General features: G+C 49.8%; 1 protein-coding gene across 1 annotated transcript in view; it reads left to right on the forward strand.

The window, feature by feature from the left end:
- GPAT2 (glycerol-3-phosphate acyltransferase 2, mitochondrial) overlaps positions 1 to 22,341 on the forward strand; it is a 2,680,481-nt gene that overhangs the window by 2,058,737 nt on the left and 599,403 nt on the right. The window contains exon 15 of the mRNA XM_069619102.1: positions 13,189 to 13,450. Coding sequence (XP_069475203.1) covers positions 13,189 to 13,450 — 262 coding nt within the window. The remainder of the gene's footprint in view (positions 1 to 13,188; positions 13,451 to 22,341) is intronic.

A 22,341-nucleotide genomic window follows, 5' to 3' on the forward strand; every position in this document is an offset into this window, starting at 1 on the left:
CTGGTAAAGTCTGAAAAAGTATGAAGAAAAACAATCTCCAAAGCAGAGTGTAAGAAGCCATTGTATACTGTTTTAAGACTTCTGTTACTGAGAATAGAGCTCCCTCTACTGGAATATTTGTTGCCAGAGTAACGATCTCGAATGTGACTAAAGTGATGTGCCCGTTCTGAATGCAACCGCAACTTAATGTGAGTGGAATATTTCATGAAATTGTGACTTTTAGGAATTAATTCTCATTAAAAAAAAGTCTCAATATATTGAGAAGTCGGTTCCAAAGGACTGTTTTAAAAAACGTTAAGCCTTCCTCGAAGGTCAACATCTTTCTGTTGGATTATGGCGCTTCACAGTAAAAAAAAAGAATAAATGCTCAAATTGTCCCTAATGAGATGTTTCCTCAGCTTTTGAGCATGGGGAGCATTGTAGCTATGGGGCGTGGCATGCTCCTTTTATGCGATAACGTTGTCTCTTCTGGGGCAATACAGTTTGATCTTCACAGGAGGTTGCACAAGGTACAGTATGCCACCTGCTGAAAGGTTTCTGAGGGCAGCTGCCTGTGGGTTATCTATCAAGATGAGCGATCTTTAGAAGGAGAATCCATCAGAAAGAAAAGGGCATGTTATGTAATTTCTCACGTTGCAATCAATAAAACGAATGTTTAAAAAATCGGCTTGTAGAACCTCAGTGTACAGGCCATACCAGCCATACCTTCATACTGTTTTCAAAAGAGAAAGTTATTCTAAAAGCTAGACCTTTTTGTCTGATACAGGTGGTGTTTGAATATCTAGAGGGGCTCTGAAATTCTTTTCAAAGTATTAACACATTCAGAATCGTTGACTAGTCCTTGTGGCCTTTGCTGGATATCGGTAGGTACACACTTGGATGTACCTTCTGACCTTTACCAAACACTACTAACTCAACACCCTTGCTGGAGAGGACAAAGGAAGGGGAAGGTTCGTTCTTCAAGGTTGCTGATTAAAGGGTGCATTCTAGTTTCTTTCCTGTCGCCAGTTGCTTATAGGCATGCCTTTAAGAGTCTTTGTTTATAGATGAGGAAACAGTGGGAAGCATGTATTTTTTAGAAGAACAAACTTGCTTATCGTTAATAATATACTTAGTTATAAATACAATGGACCTCATTACGAGTTTGGAGGTAGCCATGGTGCTATTAGCTCCATGGCTGCCTCCAAACTGGGCTCCATTACCGGGTTCCTGCAATGGGGACTTACCAGGTCATTCCGACATAGGAGGACCCGGTAAGTCCTCCTTGCAGGAACCATTCCCCATTCCCATTTGAGCCCCCATAGGCCTCAATGGGAATGGGGAGGGAGGTAACAACGGGCACATTACAAGTGTCCCGTTGTTGCCTCCCTCTTCGCCTCGCGGGACCCGAAAAAGACGTCTGGTTTTACCAGACGTCTGATCCGGGTCCCGCAAAGGGAACCTCGTAATCAGCCCTGACGGAATGAAGGGGGCCGGTCCCGTACCGGCCCCCTTCGTTCCGTCAGCGCCAGTGTCGTAATGAGGCCCAATGATTCTTCCTCAAGATTGCCCATCTCCTTTGTACCCTTTAAAAAATGTCCCATGAATAAAATTGGCTTTTTGTGACACTTCTGCCATTTTGACTGGCGAAAAAAAAGGTGGAACCGATGTGGTATATTATAGTACGGCTGTCGCACTAGTTTTAAAATAGTGTCTGTGTCGTCAACAGCCCTGCCTAATTAGTTCAGATCACATGTATAGAGGACACGGACACTCTCCACGGCTGAATGCCATGGCTGGACTAGTAGTCTGGAAGTGTTATGCCGTGCCCACTGGCCAGAGTAGAAGGCATTGGCTATTGGCTCAAAAGAAAGGGGGGAACATAATATGTTCAGTGGACAGGGCCAAAGGAGAGCGACTTGAGAAAGTGAAGAATTTCAAAAACTTGGGTATCATACTCAATAGCAGTCCTGTAGAAACTCCAATGCAGGCAACACTTTATGCAAGGATCAATATCTTAGCCTCACAAACAAAGTCTAGACAAAAAATGTGGGTGCTTCTCACGCCTCCTGGCGATCAACTTTTATAAAGCAAAAGTGACACCAGCCATCTCCCATGGAGCAGTGACGATGCCATATATCCCTGAGAAAATCTGGCAAAAACTAGAATATTACTGGCGAAAAGTTTTGAGACTACCATCATCAACGGCAATGGCCTCCATCAAAAGGGAATTAAGCATGGTTTCACTAAAAGCCACAATTGACCTGAATTGCTTGATGCTATACAGGAATATCCAGCTTGCTCCTCGCCCAAAAATCTTCTAAATCATTTTCAGAGAAATGGAAGGAGGGAAAAACAAAATGTTAAACTGGGCAATTAAGAACAAAAAAACCCTACTAGCCGAGATTGGAAGCATGGTCGAAGAGCTGGAGCGAAATCCATCTAAAGTAAAAACAAGACTGAAGGAATGGGGCTGGATACAATCACTAGAAGCAGCGTCCAAGAACAAGTTAACTCTCCACCTCCCAATAAATACACAAAAAGTAAATCAAGTGATGGGATACCTGGTTACATTACCTAGTTAAATTTCCTAACAGAATATTGCGATCTACATTTTTAAGAGCCCACCTTAAACCTCCTAAAACCAACGAGATTCTGGCCATAAGGGGAAAATCGACCACTAACAGCTGCCGATATTGCAATAAAAAAGAACAGGTGGAAACAGGCAGACACTTGTTGTTTTGCTCGGGAACAACGAAATCAAGAATCACCCATTTGGGTGGCCACTTGAACGCCCTAGAAATCAATGAGGAAAATGTTTGATGGTGCCGATTGATGAGCGGCGACAAAACAGCCCGGCTGATAGCTGTTGCACTATTACTCTTATGTCCCGTCCCCTTTCCACCATACTCCATTGGCGTCCCTTCCAAGGGACGGGAGATGGAACCTTTTTCACCAGAAAAATCCTTCTTCCCCTTTAAATTTAGAGGCGCGCAGGGCTACGGCCCAGGGAGCATGCGCTGCCCTGACTCCGCCCTCAGGCACCACACCTCAGTCCTTTTTTCTGCATCGACAGGAACAGGCAGCATTCACCAGCGCTCCTGGGTTTGGCTTCGGCCGTGTAATTCCATGCGCAGATACTTCTTCTCTTTGTCTTCTTTTTTTGTCTTTTTGTCATTCAGGTACTCGGTCCTCAAGCGTCACGCTCCTCCCCGGCGCATTGTCGACTTCTAGAAGCCCCCACGCAGTTTGCCTACGTTGCCTTGGCCCAGAACACAGTTGGGAAGCTTGTTCAGCGTGCAGCTTGCTGTCCTCGAAAGCGCTGAAGAACAGACTAGCCAGGTGGAGGGAGCTCTTCCAGAAGTCGCCTCCAGAGGACCTCAAGAAATTCATGAATCGCACCTCGCAAGGGAGACTCCTTCCCAGGGACTCTTCCGCGTTTGAGGGACTGGTCAGGTACTTCTACCAGCACATGCACCGAGGTTGCTGCAGCTACCGGCCTCCGGGCAGAGGGAGCCTCGGATCCTCCCGGTGACAGTGTTGAGGGACCAGAAGGTTCTTTTACCGGGTCTTTGCCCGATGGGCTCCGCCCTTGTACTTTATACCGGCAATAGGTCCAAGGGAGCGCCTAAACGCAGCTCTACTGACCCCCCCCCATGTCAAGGGTGCCACACCTACCTGGCCACGCAAGAGCCTTGGATGAGGCCAGGCCCAGCGGGCTGAGCAACACCTTGCAGGCACGTGACAGGCAGCTCGACAAAATGCATGCAGCGCCAAAGGCACCCGTCCGACTCCATTCCAGGAATTCGGCGAAGAACGAGTGTCAAGGTGGGACTGGCCTCAACCAGGTACGTGGCCTACAGCCTACCCCTCATTTGCACAGGGCAGCTTTCCTTTGCGTCCATATGGACAGGGTACGCAGCGGCTCCAGCAGCTCCCCGCTACCCCGTCAGCACCCCCTGCCACCTCCTCGGTCAGTGAAGAGGTCTTCGAGAGGTTCCTCGGCCTCATGAAGTCACCTCAATGGGGGGTTTCCTCAAAGACGCCACCAGGGAAGTCCTTCCCGCAATGCTAGCAGCACCACAGACGCCTCAGTCGGCACCCCTGGCCCCGGCGCAGCTGCCTCCTCCAGCTCCCCAGCCGACTCCTCAGGCGGCTCTGTACTAGCCTCTGCCGCCTCAGCCTCCGGCCACGGTCCCTGTACCCAAGCCTCTGGCGCCAACTACTCCCCCTCCTCCACAGGTTCCCCAGATCCACAGGATACAGATGAGGAGGATGATCTGGGCGCGCCATCCTCAGCCAGGGCCTTCCACGAACGTCTTGCTGGGCTGGCTGAGTATCTGGGCCTACCCCAACCCGAAGTCGAGCAGCCCGCAGAGGGGGTTCTGGCAGAAGTCTTCACACGACGCCCCTCTGCCAAATCTGGGACTCTGCAGACTGATGTAGTCTCCCTGGCCAAGAAGGGCTGGCTCAAACCCCACTCAGCCCAGCCGGTTAATCGACACCTGGATACCAAGTACAGGCAGATGGAGGGGGATACACTCTTGCTCTCGGGCCATCTGCAGCCACACTCCTCGGTGATCGCTGCAGCATCACTAGCCTCAGTCGTCCTCAGCCTCCTCCTCTGCGGCGCTGCTATGCAAGGAGGAGAAGATCTTGGTGGTGTACGGCAAGAAACTCTATTCCAACGCGTCCTTACATCTTCGTCAAGCCAACGCAGATGCCATGCTGGCTGCCGCCAACCAAGGATTATGGCGGGAAATTGCGGACTTCCTTCTGGAACTCCCCATGCAGAGTCAATCGCGCTTTAAAGCACAGCAAGCCGAGGCCAAGCTTGTGGCGCATGATCTCATGGAATCCACCGTGGCCCATATTGACACCTCTGGCCATGCCATCTGTATCGCCACGGACATGAGAAGGACAGCCTGGCTCCTGGCAACTAAGTTCAACCCGGATGTCCAGGAACGCATATTAGATCTACTGTTTGAGGGGTGGGGGGGCCTTTTCCGCTCCTCCACAGACGAAGAGCTGGACAAAAAGAAAAACAGCTCACAAACGGCCCAGTCTTTATCCATCTTGACAAATAACACGCCCAAATCGTACTCCCAATCTTAGCAGCGCTCTGAGAGGGGTCATATGTACGGAGGGTTCTGAGGCTTTTAGGAGTGTAGATCCAGGCAGACGGACTGCTCGCCGTCTCACAGCCAGCGCAAGCAACAAAAAGGGGGCTTGGGGGTGTAAGGGCTTTTTCCAGTCCCCCTCCTCCGTGACAGCTTCCGAGGGAAAGAAGGCATGACACGCCCCATCGGGTCCATGTGTCTCCGGTTGGGGGCAGGCTTGCTCACCATGCACATTTCTGGCACCAGAATTACGCAGACCCTCTCCGTAGTATCCACAGAATACTGCCTCCCTATCCCAGCCTCTCCTCCCCTCCACTCCCACAGGTTGGGACAGCAACTCTTTTGGCGGAGATCCGGTCGCTCGTAGAGAGCCAGGCAGTAGCAGAAGTCCAGCCTCCCAGCGAGGCTTCGTCTTTCTTCTCCAGGATTTTCGCCATTCAGAAGAAGAACCAGGCGGGCCTGGGAGTTTTAATGGACCTTTCCACCCTCAACCTTTCCTTACCCCTGCAAAATTCAAGATGGTTACACCAGCTTTTATAGCGGAGACATTCGACAAGGGAGACTCAATGTGCTCCTTGGACCTGAAGGACGCGTACCTACATGTCCCGATTTGGCAGCCCCATCATTCTTCCCTTTGTTTCAGGATCATGGGCTACCATTTTCAGTACAAGGTCTTTCCATTTGGCCTCAACTCTCAACTTGGCCCCCAGGGTCTTCACAAGGCTCGTTAATGCGGTGGTGGCCCTCCCCAGAGCGCAGGGTCTCCACAGGTACCCATACCTGGATGACTGGCTCATCGCGGCTTCATCTCCGGAAGCGGTTCACCACTCTTCCTATGCCCTTATGAACACTCTGCATGATCTGGGCTTTTCGCTCAATCTCAAGAAGTTGCAGCTGCAACCCACCCAGACTCTAACATTTTTGGGCCTCATCTGGGACACGCGCTCCCAGAAGGTATTAACTTTGGAGGACAAAATCTCGGCTATCAAGAGGGCCACAACCCACTTCTTCAACAGAGTGGTGACCTCGGCATGGTGGTACCAACATCTCCTGGGTCTAATGGCAGCGGTCCCATTAGCCGTCCTGCACACGAGACTAAGGATGAGGAGGATTCAGCTGCACTTTGCGGTCTCCTGGAACCAGGAGCGGGGCTCTCAATCCGAGATGATCAACGTTCCTCCATCTCTCCACCCAGACCTAACTTGGTGGTCCAGAGACTGCAACCTACGAATGGGCAAGCCCTTTCGAACGCCCACTCCACAGGCCACCATCACCACAGATTCCCCTCTCGAGGGCTGGGGAGCCACCCTGGACTATCTTTCTGTCCACGGCACCTGGACTCATGTGGAGCAGGAATACCACATCAGTTGGCTAGAGCTGGCGCTCAAGGCATTCCTACCACTTCTCAGGGGCAAAGTTGTCCTCATCCAGACAGACAACTCGACCAGCATGTACTACGTCAACAAGCAGGGAGGCACCAGATCCCCTCCTCTGTGCAGACTGGCGATCAACATGTGGGAGTGGGCCCTGGAAAATGAAGTTTTCCTCATGGGAGTCCACCTCCTGGGGGAATCCAACCTGGAAGCGGACAGGCTCAGCAGGCTGGGAGCGGACCATTACGAGTAGCAGCTAAACAACCTAGTTATTCAGGAGATCTTCAACAGGTGGGGTCACCCCCAGGTGGATCTCTTTGCCACCTGGCACAACAAGAAGTGTCCCCAGTTTGCACCCTGGCAAGGTCAGGGCCCTGGCTCTCTGGGCAACGTATTTCACCTCCAGTGGACCGGCATGAAGGCCTACGCCTTTCCACCCACGCCCCTGATTCACAGGGTAATTTGCAAAATCAATGAGTCTCGCCAACTCTGCATCATTCTAATAGCTCCATGGTGGCCGGCCAGGCCATGATTTTCGGAGCTGCTCAGTCTCTCGGAGGTGCCCCGATTCACCTCCCGACGGGCCCAGCACATCTTCTGGCGCAGCAGGAGGGCAGAGTCATCCATCCTGCACCAGGGAAACTAGCCCTCACATCCTGGTACCTGAGCAGGTAACGCTGCGGCACTCCAGCCTCTCACAGGCCAATCTGGAAATCATACAGGGCGCCAGGAGCAAGGCTACCAGGGACCAGTACAAAAGCAAATGGGCCAGATTCTGCCACTGGGCATACTCCAAAGGAATCGACCCCCTGGCATGCACCTTGGACGACATGCTCTCTTTCTCAGCATACCTCACCCACTCAGGCATCCAGGTGGACACCTGCCGCACGTACCTCGCAGCCTTTGTGGCTTAACCCTTTAAGTGCCATGGGTTTCCCCCCTCCAGTGCCAAGGCCTTTTTTGGTGATTTTGGTATGTCGCCATTCAATGCCTTATAACTTTTTTGTTAAATGATATATCTCAGCCAAATTTGGCCCCTTTTTTTCCCCACATGTATGCAGTCGTAACGCCACCCAGGAATTCTAGGTTGCTGTAGGGGGGTGAGAGAAAATAACCAAAAAGGGGGAACATTTTGGGTTTTTTCAAAAAATGCCAATAAAATGATGTACAAAGAAGCCTGTGGTTTTTTTCCTTGTAAGAGCTAGGAACAAATGGTTTGATGTGCTGAGTTCCCCAATTTCCTGGCTTTCAAGAACAGGTTGAGTGGAAGCGAAAAAAAAATGATTTTGATGGTTATCAACCGTTTTGTGAGAGGCGATTTTGGCCATTTTTGCCAATTGGACGTGTGTGTGGATGGAATGGAAGAAAAGGGTAGGAAAGCCGAATTGGAGGACAGAAAGGCATACATTTCTGAAAAGTAGACACAATCCCAAGTTTAGGAAGGGGTGATTTGCGCAGGTCAGGTGTTAGGCAGAATCCTATGCAGTTCCCTTAGGGAGCACTACAGAAGATTAGGACTACATGTATATGCAATAAATCCCCTTTGGTATCAGTCTGTACCACACATACTTAGTTGGTAGCTGTGGCTGAGCAGCCAGATTTATCTCAAGAGGGAGATGAGCAGTATTCAGGGTTTACACAATAGGGCTTCAGTACTATGGAGCAAGGAAACACTGACCAAAGCTTTGTATTAAAAAGAATATATATATATATATATATATATATATATATATATATATATATATATATATATTTATTTTATACACTCTAAAGTTCAACACACAAATCACTATTATCAAGCAAGTTAAAACAGCCAAGAAAAGTATTCACAACTCCCTATTTAAATTGTAGACAAGTTTGAGCAAGAGTGAAAACTGAGCAACACGGCACAGTGTCAACGAAGCAGGAATGGCACTCTAACAATTTCTCAAGAGGGAAGGAAAGGACAAGTAATATAGCTTTAGACTCTAACACACCAGCAACACTTCCCAAGTAGATTGCGAACAAGTTAGGCAAGGCAGTACTTCAGCATAAGCAATACTTAGGTGAAAACCAAGGAGCAAAATGGCACTTCACAATATTAAAAAGGAGGAAGAAAAAGGTGGTTATAAGAGTTGGGTGCACCAACACATTTCTAGGTGAGAAGCAATCTATAGAAGACAGTTGTAACAGATTTATCCAGAGTCAATAGGCCTGTGCCAGAGTCAGTGGTACAAGGCAAAGTGCCCAGGATCAAATGTTCTAGTTGCTGCAGTCAAGTCTTTGTGTTTGTTTAACGATTTGAAAAGGTGGTTGGAGAAGGGAAAAGATAATGCTATATGATTGGGGCGGCCAATCCAGTAGGTAAGTAAAGGATTTAAAACACCTTTAGCAGTACCCCACGAAACGGGAGGCCTGGCGGAACCCTGAGAGTGGAAGAGGCTCCTGCGGTGGCGGTAGTTCCTGCAGTTCGGGAGATCCAGCAGAGGAAGAGAGGCTCTCGTCATGGAGGAAGGTTCGAGTTACTGCACTGCCCAGGGATGAAGCCAGCCGCGGTGCTGCCAAAACGAATAAAAGGTACGTTTCTTTAAATCACGGTCGTGGTGGACGGGTGCCTGGCTATCCGGTCTCCGAGTGCAGGGCACTGGCGATTCGACCAAGGCAGGTCCTCGAAGGTGATTGGTGAACTGGAAGATCTTCTCGAGTTGTCGGAGAAAAGTGGTGAGGATCTGCAGCAGTGCTTCACCGGTGGTTCAGTCGTTGCAGATGTCTTCAGCTTCTCTTCTCTTCGGGTTTCTAGTTCCAGTGGTGACGTCTTGTCCTCCAGTCCTCAGGACCCTGCTTTTATGCAGCAAGACCCCCATTCATACAGCCTAGCTGTCACTCACACAGTGGGGTGGCTCTCCTGGCGGGAGAACCCCCCAGCCCATCAGGGCAGAGTGCGACTTGGGTTGTGTAGGCAACCCTGTCCAGGGTGCCTATTCCCCCTCCCACACGTCCTGTCTACCCCAGACTCATTTATTTATTTTTACATTTATATAGCGCACAGACAGCCCAGGGGCATTGTGGCGCTGTTACTTGCAGCAGGCTTAGTTACATTATGCATATGTTACAACATTGGAACGCAGGGATGTAATACATGTTATGCATAAAACGTACACAGTTCAAATATCCATATAGGGGATGGACGTCATGATAGGGGTAAGGTGATCAGGCGAATAAGGTGGTTTTCATGGTTTTATAGAAGGCGGTGAGTGAAGGTTCCGCTCGCAGGGCAGTGGGGAGGGCATTCCAGTGCAGGGCAGCTAGGTAGGGGAAGCTGGCACCACTTGCTCTTTCTCTTTTTACCATGGGTACGGTGAGTAGGTTAGCATAGGGGGTCCTAGTTGGTCTTGAGGAAGAGGCAGGGTGGATCCTTTGCGATAAGTATGCTGGTGCGACGAGGTGAATGCATTTGTGGGTGAGGGTCAGGGCTTTGAAGATGATCCTCTCTTTTATGGGGAGCCAGTGGGAGGCTCTTCTGGCAGTAGAGATGTGCTCTCTTTTGGAAATGCCTTGTGCTGCGCGTAAGGCATTGTTTTGGATAACTTGCAGTTTCTCGAGGTTTTTTGTGGAGGTTCGTAGGAAGAGAACGTTCCAGTAGTCCAACCATGATCCAGTGATAGCCCTTGCTATGTTTGTGCAGGTGTCATTGGAGAGGTAGGGTCTGACTGCATTGAGGAGTTTAGCATGGTAGGCAGCCGAGGAGGCAATGGCATTCACTTGTCTGGTCATGGACAGACTTGAATCCAGATAGACACCTAAGGTTTTTACTGACTCGGATACTGGAATTTTGATGGAGTCGATGATGAAGTGGCTAAACTGGTCGTCAAGTTTTTTGAGAGTGTCGGGGGAGCCTACAAGCAGGAGTTCGGTTTTATCTGAGTTGAGACAGAGGCTGTTAGCAGCCATCCAGGTTTGGATGGTGGTGTAGATGGTGTTGAGGGTCTTGGAGTAAGTGTCATAGTCACCTGTCAGGGTTATGAGGAACTGCGTGTCGTCCGTGTAATTAGTGTATGAGATCCCCATGGCGTCAACAATGAGGAAGAGGGGGCGAGTAAATATATTGTAGAGGGTGGGAGAGAGGCATGAGCCTTGTGGTACCCCACATAGCATAATGGTGGGTGAAGCAGTAGCTAGATCAGAGAAGACCTGCATGGTTCTTCCTTGTAGGCATGAGGTGATCCAAGCACTAGCATGAGCTGAGAAGTTCGCAGTGGAGGTCAGGTGGTGGCATAGGACGTCGTGATCAACAAGGTCGAACGCGGCGGAGAGATCGAGGAGAAGGAGCAGGACGGGTTTGCCTAAGTCTCTTGCATCATCCATCTGGTTTTTAAGGTCGAGTAGGAGTGGCACGAGAGGAGGGTTTCTGTGCAGAAGCCCGCCAAAAGGACGAACAAAGGATCCCCGACCTGGGTTAGGATTTCAGAGAAAGACACGAGAAAGAAATATTAAAGTTCTGGCAAAAAAAAAAACACCGGATTAAAGTTAATAATAAAATAAACCGGCGGTTTGTTAGAGGGTGTCAGTAAAAGTGGTAGCCTCGAACAATGGGAAAATCCCATAGGGAAATATTCGCGGTCGAATATTTACGGTAGTAACCACTGCCACCAGCCAGAAATTTTGGAGATGGGGACTGGACGGTACCCTCTCGAAAATGAACACTAGGGAAAAACTATTAACCCTTTCCAGTACTTCCATAGTAAGATGGGTTGGACTGGTTTTGTTCAAAAGTATTGACTAGTAAAGTCAATGGGGACTTGACATGCCCTGGGAGATAGTAGTCAGTCCCAGGGTATGGAGTCTGTTTGGGGGTCACTGTGACACACCTGTGTTACTGCACTGAGGGTGCACCGAGGGTGCAGTGTAACACACATGTAAAAAGATGATACCTATGAGGGTGAGAAAAACCCCATAGACCATAAGCACAAAAAATAGCCTAAAACACACATCAGCAATCTGTCGAAGAGTGGGAAAAAGAATCTCACTCTTAGCAGGAGAAAGAAATAAACCCTTCAAATCCAGCAAAGCTGCTGGGGGACTCTATAGGTAAGGGAAATTAGCCCTAGAAGAGAATTCTCCCTAACATCAGGCAACAACTAGGTATGGGTAAATTCCATAGTTTAGGGGAAAAGCGGGAAAAAGACTGAAAAAAAGTTATGTGGTGGACATGGTTGGCTTGGTACGGCAATGGCTTCTATGAATTTTGAGAAAAACAATGCTGCGCTACATTCCCCCGAAACTTGCAATTAGGAAACCACAATTTTTTTGTGGTGTTTCAAAAAACAAGCAATACCGCAAGCCAAACACTGGGCCATGGTACACAGGAGTTTTATGCTCACGTCCTGAACAGACGTACTTAGCATGTGTAAATCAGGAAAACCAATGTGGTGCGGAACAGCAAGCATACATTTTTTGAAAGAGCACAGGCAGACCATTTCAAGGGTAGGTGACTTGTGCAGGTTAAAAAAGTTTATGGTGCCTAAAGCAGCGACTAAATGTAGGGCACATTTGGGAAATGAAAGGGTTGTGTGACAAAGGGCACCAGCAAATGGGTCAAAACGTTATGAAAACCACACAAACACAACAAATGTCATACCTTCCTGCGTTCCCACACGTGTCACGATAAAAACGGAACCTCACATATGTGGGTGCACCTACCTGGTCGCCAAGGGGAAAGCCTAAAACACGTCTAACCACAAGTCTTTTCCAACAGCTGAATTTCACGATTTTTTCAGAAGTGCACACCATACAGATATGGGCCTATGATGTCCAAGCCACCAAGGAAAACAGGGTACCCCATGCATTTCCGAAAAGAGGACACCTGTGGGAATCCACAGAGATCTGACTTGCGCAAATCAGCCCAGAATGTATTACCCAGAAAGCCCGGCAAAGTCCGAAATGTGGCAAAAACCTCCCCCAATTTCCGCACATTTCACTCGGCTCACCCACTGAAACACGCCGTCAACAACACATGGCCTACCTTCCCGCGTTTCCACACTTCTCCGATGAAAACGGTACCTCACATGTTTGGGTGCACCTACCAGGGCGCAAAAGGCAAAGGGTAACCCACTGATATTTGGTGGGAAAAACACAATGTTCACTTTGTCTGGGGTTCTGTTACATACATTCTGTGCCGCTTCACGCAAGTCAGACCTCTGTGCATTCCCACGGGTGTCCTCTTTTTGGAAATGCATGAGGTTCCCCATTTTCCTTGCTGGCTTCGACACCCTAGGCCCAAATCTGTAGGTTGCCCAAATGAACAAAATGTGCTGTGCTGAAAGGCTTGGGGTTACCAGTGGGTTACCCTTTTCTTTTTGCACCCCAGTAGGTGTACCCACACATGTGAGGTACCGTTTTCATCGGGACAGGTGTGGGGACGCGGGAAGGTAGGCCATTGGTTGTTGGCGGTGTGTTTCGGCGATAAAGATGTGCAACATCACCTAGTGGCTATTAGATACATCTCTAGTCCAGATTGTGACTAAGGTGGATCTCAAATCTGAGGAATCTGTAGGGGGAATCATTGTAACATTTAGAAGGAAAATTACCAGAGGTAAGTAATTTCTCTTATGCTGTGCTTGATTTTCATGTGTTCTGTTTTCTCTGATGACAGCATCTTGTATTTTTTCAATTCTCTGTTACTATGAGGTTTTGCTCGTATTTCCATTGTGTATGATTTATGGTCTCCTTTCTTGCAGGGCGTTTTTCTCTCCCGCCTGACAAATGATTTCTCTCGTTTGATCGAAGAGACTCTTTTCCGCAATTTTGATGTTGGTTTTTCAGGTCAGCGGCATGACTTGGTGCTGCATGCCCTGTCTCTTCTGCGACACAGTGTTTTCATTTATTGCGTCTCACTGGGTGATGTCTTCATACTGCCAAAGAATTCTGAGTCAGCTGTAAGCGAGCTGAGTCTGCATAGTGCCACAATTCTACCCGTCTTCGCTGGCGAGGCAGTGGGAGGTAAGTATCCTGGTCAAATATACAATAAACCAAGGCAAAAAGTACCTGTGTGGATGAAACAAATAGAAAAAGAGACAAGAGCAGTTTGAATATCTTGAGTCCAAGTTCTATTGCAATAATTCATCAGCACCCCAAACTCTAGTCAGCAGGTGTTGCTGTCAAAACAGCACTTGGTTCGCTAATGAGATGCTCCAGCAGCAGGCTAAACCCTAGCCAGCATGTGCCACTGTAAGAGGGTTTCTGTGCTCTCTTACCAAATTATACGAGAGGTGGTTCCTTTTGACACTTTGTATGAATTAATTTTAAGCAGTGCAGTACCAAGGGGGCTGCCCAACTATAAATCTTATTCTGATGGTGCATTTTTAGATGCATGAATGACAAATATGTCTCTACGAGTCTTCCTATACCATATAATCGTTTTCTGTGCTTAGGTTGCAAATATTCTTGGTATATTTGGATTTTTCTCACTACATTTCATCTTCCCACCTTCCCTCTTCTATCCTGTCATTCAGTTTTTGGTTTTGGGTGGTTGCCCAAATAATACTGTAATGTTTTCTTGTTTAACTTGTACAAGGAAACAGTACTTAAGCCTACTGTTGCTTTCTGTGACAAATCCAAGGAATTCTTCCCTTCTCCCCAAGGGGGACCCTCCCCTTTTGGGATTAGGGAGGTGAGCCTATTACGCAATAAGCTCCCCCAGGAACAAGGAATGCCTAAGTAGGGATTCCCTTTCACCTCCCCTCACTCCTAAGTCCCAGGCATTCATTGGGTAAATGGGAACTGAGCAGGGTAGCCATGTGCAGGGCCCCTTAAGGTGGATGGCATAGTCTCTGACGTATATCAGTTGCATTCGTATTGTAAAACCACAAATCAATGGGATCTCTCCCTCCACTCCAAGAGGGGTCGAAAATACACCAGCATATCAAGAGAGAGAGATATAGAAAGACCAGCCAAGACACGAGAGACGCAAGCTTGCACTGAGGGCGCCCCGTCCCCTCAGGAGGAGCTGAAAGGGAGAGCCACGCAGTTGGCAGGGTCCCGTAGCAGCACACGGGATTGCTCGGAGAGGAAGCCACTTCCCCTGATGGAAGACATTTCCCCTGATGGAAGACATACTGGCATCCTACTCCTCCAACACAGAAGGAAAGAACTGAGGTGAAGCAGCCGAACATGCAGCCTGGAGCCAGCAGGAGAATGTGGGTCCGCGCACACCTGGGAGACCACCTCCACAACCGAGCACCGCTTCTGGAGCCAAGGCACACAGTGTTGCACAAATAGCGGGTGGAGGACGGTGAGACAACCTCATAGCCCACACAGGCTGATGATCGCAAGATCCCAGGAGAGGGTAAGAGGGACTGCCAGAGAAGGCCAACCAAAGTGGGACCAAACAGGCCCATAGCCCACACAGGGATGATAATCAGAATACCCAAGGAGGGGGTAAGCGTGACCTTCAGACAAACCATAAACCAAAGTGGGGCTAACAGGTCCATAGCCCAAACTGGGCTGATTATAAGAAGATGCCAGGAGGAGGAAAGAAAGACCATCCGAGTAACTGCAACCACATCGGGACCAGCCTGACCCATAGCCCACACAGGGCTTATAATCAGAAAACCCAAGAAGGGTTGAGAGAAACTACAACCAAACCCAGAACTAAGGAAGTCCTTTGCCTTCACAAGACCAAAGGCAGGACTATCCAAACAGGAACAAGAGTGGTATTTTCTAAATACTGATGGTCACAAATCAGAGGAACTCATTAGGCTTAATAAATCCCACAACTCATAGTGGTACTGCTTAGTTTTCTTTCACTTCAAATAAAAGTTGTTGTGTTTAAACATGTCCTCTTGTCCATCTGGCTTACTACATTTCCTGTTGAGCTTTCATCCTTTAAGATTGTGCCTGGTCCTGACTCAGCAGTGTCAAGCACACACTGGTAGTATGACTACTCCGGCACACTCTTCTATCACCACCTCTGGTCCCTATTCTCCCTTCCAGCTCCATGCTCCATCAAGCCCAACTTCATACAAAATAATGCAATTTGGAAATTGATTTGAAACAGACTGAACACACCTGAGCCTTTTAGCGGATTATGGACAATGTATTCGAAAGGCACACTGTTTCTCCAGCATGGGGTCTGGCATGGATTCACATGCTCATGAATATTCCCCCATCGTCAGGCTGGGAATCCTCAGTAAAAGAAAAACATTTTCACTTTCACTGTAAAACTGTATTCCTCCTTTAAACCGATCACTGTCCTCTGGGTCATACTGCCCCCATCCAATGACGGTCCTCTCCCTAAGCCCTACCTCTGGCAGCCATCTTCAGATTTTGACCTCACGCTTCAGTGTTAGGAGTCCTCGAGTTGCTCTCCGAGCTATTTGTACTTTTTTGTGTTTTTTTCGACGAGAAAAGTGACATTTTTGTTTTAAAGAACCTGTGTGCTCTTTTCTTCATCTGCCGACAGCAGGGATCAGTTTTCGGTAAAGTTCCGTGCCCCTCAAGGGATAGGATTCATTGAAGATTCTTGAAGGCCATCTTGGGCCTACTTCGCACCCTCCAATCACGACGGAGGAGAAGGAGGGAAGGTCTGTCTTCAGGCCTTGCACCAAATGCGGGCTACGGAATGTGTTTGTGGAGGACAAGCACCTACAATGCCTCTACTGCCTTCACCCAGACCATAGGGAAGTAGAGTGCGAGATATGCCTCAGGTTTCCTAAGAAAACGACAAAGGAAAGGCATAGCAAGCTGGCGGCATGGCTTAAAAAGAGCAAGGCCTCTGACCCGCGCTCCGAGCAGGCTCATGCCTTGCCTGGGACCGGCCAGTCCGAGGAAGGATCTTCTAAGTCCTTTGAGGGCACGTCATCCATGGGTGCCCAAGATAAGCCAAGATCCACAAGTCCTAGTCCACCGGGTGCGCCGTGGAAGCGGGTCCCAAAGTGGATAGGGCACAATTAGCATCACCTTCTGCCTCCAATGGCAGCCTACCATAAAGCTCCTCTTCAGAGAGGAAGTCATCTACCCCGGCAAAGCTACAGGAGAAATCCGAGAAGCCGCGGACAGAGGAGAAGAAGGCCTTGCAGCCCAAGCATGCTCAACTGGCACAGGCAAAGACCTCGTTGGCAACTTTGTCGACATCTACTACCACCCCAGCTGCAATGGGCGCTGCTCCCACAGCGCAGTAAGTGTCCACGCCCCCACGGTGCGTCGCCACTGCAGAGACTTTGGCAAAGTCTGCAGGCACGCCAGATGGGTTGAAAATACAGTCCCAGGTCCTGGTTCAAGACCCTCAGGGAGAAAATAAAAAAATAAGGGAGGGCCGAGGATGCCCCGCAAACAAGCCTCCAAGGTCATCGCCCAAGCCTTGAAGGTCTCGTCCACGGACGACGGAGATCAGGAGTCCATGCATATGGTCCATTAGGACGATGACTAGGAGGATTGCGACTGTGCAGGGCCTAGTTTTCCTGGTTAGCCTTGTCAGCTAAGGGACATTTCCTTGGATATTCTATCGACTCTACACACCTTGGTGTCAGCGATCCTGATGAGAATGCCTACGGCACCGATACCTGTGGTTCTCCAGGTCCCCGGTCAGCCTCTGCCGAATAAGAGGAAGCGTCATATCACACCCTTATATTAACCTTCTTCTCCACATTGGGACCCAACTCCCCCAGCAGACCCAGACACGGGTACAGGATCGGATAAGGCCACGAAGACAGCTGACGACGAAGACATCATCGCAGCAGACGGTGAGTCGCCACATTTGGATGCCCCACATAGGGTTTCCCCACTGGACGAGGTGGGTTTGTTTCAGTCCATGATGGCCAGGGCCTCTGAGCTATTCCAGCTGGTGCCAGAGGAAACCAAGAAGGAGGGCTTCTTGTATCAAAGGCGAGAGGCAAAGAGGAAGACTATCATGGCGGTGCCCTTTCTAGATGATATTTGGGAAGAGGGTCTAGCCCTCAAGAAGAACCCTTGCACAGCTACAGGCAAGCAGGTTAATCTGGAAAAGAAGTATAGGGTGCCGGACTGTGCACCCAAATGCCTGAGGTCACAACCATCGTCGGACTCGGTGGTGTCGGTGTCTGGGAATAAACAGTCGGCCAACACGTCCTCTACGTCCTCTGTCCCTCCGGAAAGCAAGGGGAAAAGGATGGACACCACGGAGAAGGTGATTTACACCGCAGCATCCACAATCAAGGCGGCCAACACACTGGGGATCCTAGCCAGGTACGACAGGGAGTTGTGCTACAAACTAGGACCGATCCTGGAGTTCCTCCCAGATAAGATGGAGGACTCGCCCTCTTACAGGAAGGAGAAGTGGCATCGGACCATGCCATCACAGTGACAGTGGACGTCGCCAACACAGGGTTCTAGCAAATGGGGAACAGTGTCTGCCTTTGTCGGCAGGGATGGATGAAGGCCACTAACTTCCATCAGGAGGTCCAAGCGAAGGTGCTGGACATGCCCTTCGACGGGGAACCATCTGTTTGGAAAGGCCGTTGACGAGTCCCTCCAGGCCATCAAAGCAGATACGGAGACGGTCCACTACCTCGGCACTCTCCAGCAGCACTGCTAGTATTCTTTTTGTTCCTCCACAGGAAAATCGAGCAGGTCATCAAAAGGGTTCTCCAGATCTTACAGGCAGCCCTCCTGATCCTCACCGCAAGAAGCCTACAGAGGCTGCTCCCAGGCCTACGGTAGCAGGGGACAGCGTCGCCTGCAGGGCAGGACGCTGGTGCACAAGCAAGCCTGAACTGACCAAGACGTCGGGGCCCCACTCATGCACCCCGGTGAGAGGCCGGCTGACAAGGTTAGTCAGCCAGTGGAAAAAGATCTCCACCGACAGATGGGTGCTGGATGCTCTCACCCAGGAACACTCCTTGGAGTTCCAAAGCAGGTGTCCTCATATTCAGCTGGTTCCCCTAGTGGCGGCCCATCTACATCTAGAGGGCATACATGTATACCCGTAGCTGGACGACTGGCTGATTCGCGCATGCTCGCAAGAGCTGGCCCGACGAGCACACAAAGGCAACCGTCCAACTATTGATGGATCTGGGATTCTCCGTCAACTATCCGAAGTCCTGCTTAACGCCATTGCAGAACGCGCTGTTCCTAGGCGCCAGACTCAACACAGTGTCTTGCCTGGCGTCAACCTCAGAAGAGAGGCTAGCAGCCATTCAAGGCAAAGTTAAACGGATGTCGTCGGCGGAGACGGCCATGGTGCGGGCCATCAAGTCGTTAGTGGGCATGATGTCGTCCTGCATCTACCTCGTCCATCTCTGCTCGCTGCAGATGCTGCCCCTGCAGGAATTCCTGGATGCCTGGTGGATACAGTTGTCAGAATGTTTCACAGACAAGATCCCTCTCAACGAGGAGCTTCGACGGGCGATAGATTGGTGGGGGGGGGGGGGTCTGCTCCCACTTCGCCCAGGGCACAGGTTTTCAAAACGCCCCAAACCAGGAGACGGTCACCACAGACACCTCCCTGTGAGGTTGGGAGTGCACACCGGATGTCTTCACGCCAGAGGCCAGTGGCATCCGGAGAAGGATTGGCATATCAATATCCTGGAGCTACGGGTAGTGTTCTGGGCCTTCAAGTCGTTCCTGTCATCTCTGAAGGGCAAGGTAGTGAGGATCATCACAGATAACGCCACTACCATGTACTACATCAGAAAGTAGGGGGGCACTCGATCCACAGCGCTCTCTAAGGAAGCCCAGAACTTGTGGCACTGGGCCGTCAAGGTATGTTCCTCATCCCTCTTCACCTAGCGGGAGTCAAGAACATCATCACAGACTCCCTCAGCAGGGAACTGCACTCCTACCAAGAGTGGGAGCTTCGTCAAGATCAAGTGGACCAGGAGATGCTCGCCCTGGTCCCACAGACTCGTCAAGGAGTTTCTCAAAGGACTTTTCCGATCCTTCCCGCCGGTGAAGGCTCCTGCCCCGGCGTGGGAACTCAACGTGGTTCTGATTAGGCTGATGGGGGGGCCCCCTTTGAGCCGATGCACCAGGACCCACTCAAGTTTCTCTCATGAAAAACGACCTCTGCCAGTCGTGTGGGTGAGATCCAGGCCCTGCGTACACACTCCTCTTTCATACCAAAGTTTGTCAGAATTCTACCTCAACAAGCCTTTGGTGTTACCAATTTTCTTCCCGAAACCTTTGTTGCCGGCAGAGAGGACCTTGCACTCGCTGGGCGCTGCTCATGCCCTGAAGTTCTACGTGATGCGCACAAAGAGTTTTTGGAAGACTTCTCAATTGTTTGTGAACTTTGGTCCTGTGAACCATGGGAAGGCATTGTCCAAGGCTTCTATTTCAAGGTGGTTCTCCGGCTGCATCATGCAATGTCATCGGTTGGCGAACTGACTGCTGCTCAGCCGTCCGAGAGCCCACTCCACCAGAGTAATTGCTGCGACAACAGCATTTCACGAAGACCTTCACAAAGTTCTACTGCATCAACAGGGATACCAGAGAGGAGTCCAGAAGCGGCCAAGCAGTGCTACGCAACCTGTTGCTTGAGGTGAGTCTGTTCCAGTGGTAAGTGTTAATTGCTTCTGTTGAGCCTTGCCACCTCCCATGGTTGTGTGATGTTGTACTGCTGTGTATTTGTTATTCATGAGCATGTGAATCCATGCCAGACCCCATGCTGGAGAAGGTTTAAGTTACTTACCTGTAACTTTGTTCTGCAGCATGGGTCTGGCACGGATTCAAATGCAAACCCTCCCTCCTGCCCCTCAGCGACTCTTCTTGGTCATACTGCCACTTTACGTGCTTACCAAATCTGAAAATGGCTGCCAGAGCCGTGGCTTAGGGAGATGACTGCCATTGGATGGGGGCAGTATGACCCAGAGGACAGTGATTGGTTTAAAGGAGAAATACAGTTTTAAAGTGAAAGTGAAACAGTTTTTTCTTTTACCGAGGATTCCCAGCCTGTTGACTGGGAATATTCATGAGCATGTGAATCCACGCCAGACCCATGCTGGAGAACAATAGTTACAGGTAAGTAACTTAAACCTTTACCAAAGCTCAGTTGTCCTGATTCAACTATATCAGTGATGACAAAGACCTGTTCAATGGATTACCTTTGCCTTTGTTCTGCAGATTCCTCATCTGATAGATATTCCCTCCAGCTCTACTGCTTCTGAACATTTTCGACAGAGGGCGTAGTGGACCTTGATCTGGCCGTCGATCCGTTGCTCGACATCTGGTTGACGGCTCTGGACGTGCTCTCAAGCGTTGGAAAAATACCTTGTCACTACGCCCCAACCTCAGTTAATTTTTCCATGCGCTAACACGCTGCTTGGGAACACAGGCGCGTCTTCGACACTCAACGTTTTCGTCAGAAAAGCTTTGTGCTTTTTTCAATTCTTTGACACAAGATGACGGCCGCTCGGGTATCGGGTTTCAAGCGGTGTTCCAAATGTGACACCAAGATGTCCAGCGCAGACCCACACGAGTTGTGTCTATGGTTCCTTGGCACGGGTCACGGGACTGATGGGTGTCTGTTGTGCACCAAAATTCAACCCAATTTCCTACACGATCGAGCTGCAAAACTCGCTCTGGGTCGACCACTCTCTAAAACACTGGCACGGTTGACTGTTCAGTCTTCGGAGGCTGAAACTGAGGGGCACACCCCTGAAAAATAGCATGGCCAGGAGAAGAAATTGTCCCACTCGAGGAGCCACTCGTCCTCGTCCCGAAAGGAGAAAAGGTGTCACTGCCACTGTCTGGACTCCGATTTGTCGACGGATAAAGGTAAGCCATTGGCTGGGCCTACCACCCGCCAAACGTGGGAGGATTTCAAATCCTCCATGCTTGACATGTTCAAAAAGCATGCTGCAGTCGGTACGGCTTACCCCCCCACGCAGCAGTCTTCGGAGTCAAGTGCGGTGCTCAACTTGTCCGACCACTCTAGTGCCCCGGTACCGACAATGCCGGCGCGATAAATCTTTCGACACCGAAAGAGTTTCAATGGAAGCCGGATCAACCCTGTGCATCCCAGGATGTCAACGCTATGGCGTCTCGATACCGATCGACATCCACTATATCTGCGCCGAGAGACAAACCGTTGACGGTTGTCGTGAAAACATTCCCCCACAACCCCGGTCTGAATTTTACGATACTATGGCAGGTATCTTCGGCTGTAATGACGCCAATAATCAGGGGGATGTCGACCCTATTTACTTGGGTTCAGAAAGGGTCCATTATTTTGACAACCAAAATCAGCTTTTGCAGCTGGCTCAAGGCCTCCATGATGCCAGCAGTCTGGACTTCTCTCCAGACCTTGAATTTCAGCAACCGCAGCCCTATGCTCATAATACTTCAAAATTCAGGGCTTTAGTAGAAAGGGTAATTGACACCCTGGGATTGCATTTATCAGTGGCGCCCATACAAGGTTACGGCTTTACTGACATTTTAAATGAAGGCCTCACCACTAAACGCAGTATGTCTTTAAACAATGCCATTGCCGATCCTTTAACAATTATGTGGCAACACCCTTGTTGCATTCCTCCCGTCAGCTCCACCATTTCCGGGAAATACAGTCGGGCTAGAGGAGACCCTTCATACCTCTCTTCTCACCCTTCCCAAGAAGGGCTTGTTATGCAGACTGCTACTGTCTCGTCTAGACATGCATCTTCCACGTCCACTCTGCCTTCTGACAGGGAAGCAAACAAAGTTGATGCTTTAGCAAAGAAAGCATTTACTTCAGGCAGTATGGCCCTTAAAGCTACAAATGTGGCAAGCGGTGTTGCCAAGTTCTCCTCTATGGACAGCAGTTGAAAATGCTGTGCAGTATGTCCCAGAAGGAGAAATGCACATGTGCTTCCTACAGCTAGTGGGGGATGGAAAAGAGGTGGCCAGACAGTCACTGTGAACGGGTCTGGACATCGCTGACT

Source organism: Ambystoma mexicanum, chromosome 10 (genome assembly GCF_040938575.1).
Source record: "Ambystoma mexicanum isolate Mex_15411 chromosome 10, UKY_AmexF1_1, whole genome shotgun sequence".
Classification (NCBI taxonomy): Eukaryota; Metazoa; Chordata; class Amphibia; order Caudata; family Ambystomatidae; genus Ambystoma; species Ambystoma mexicanum.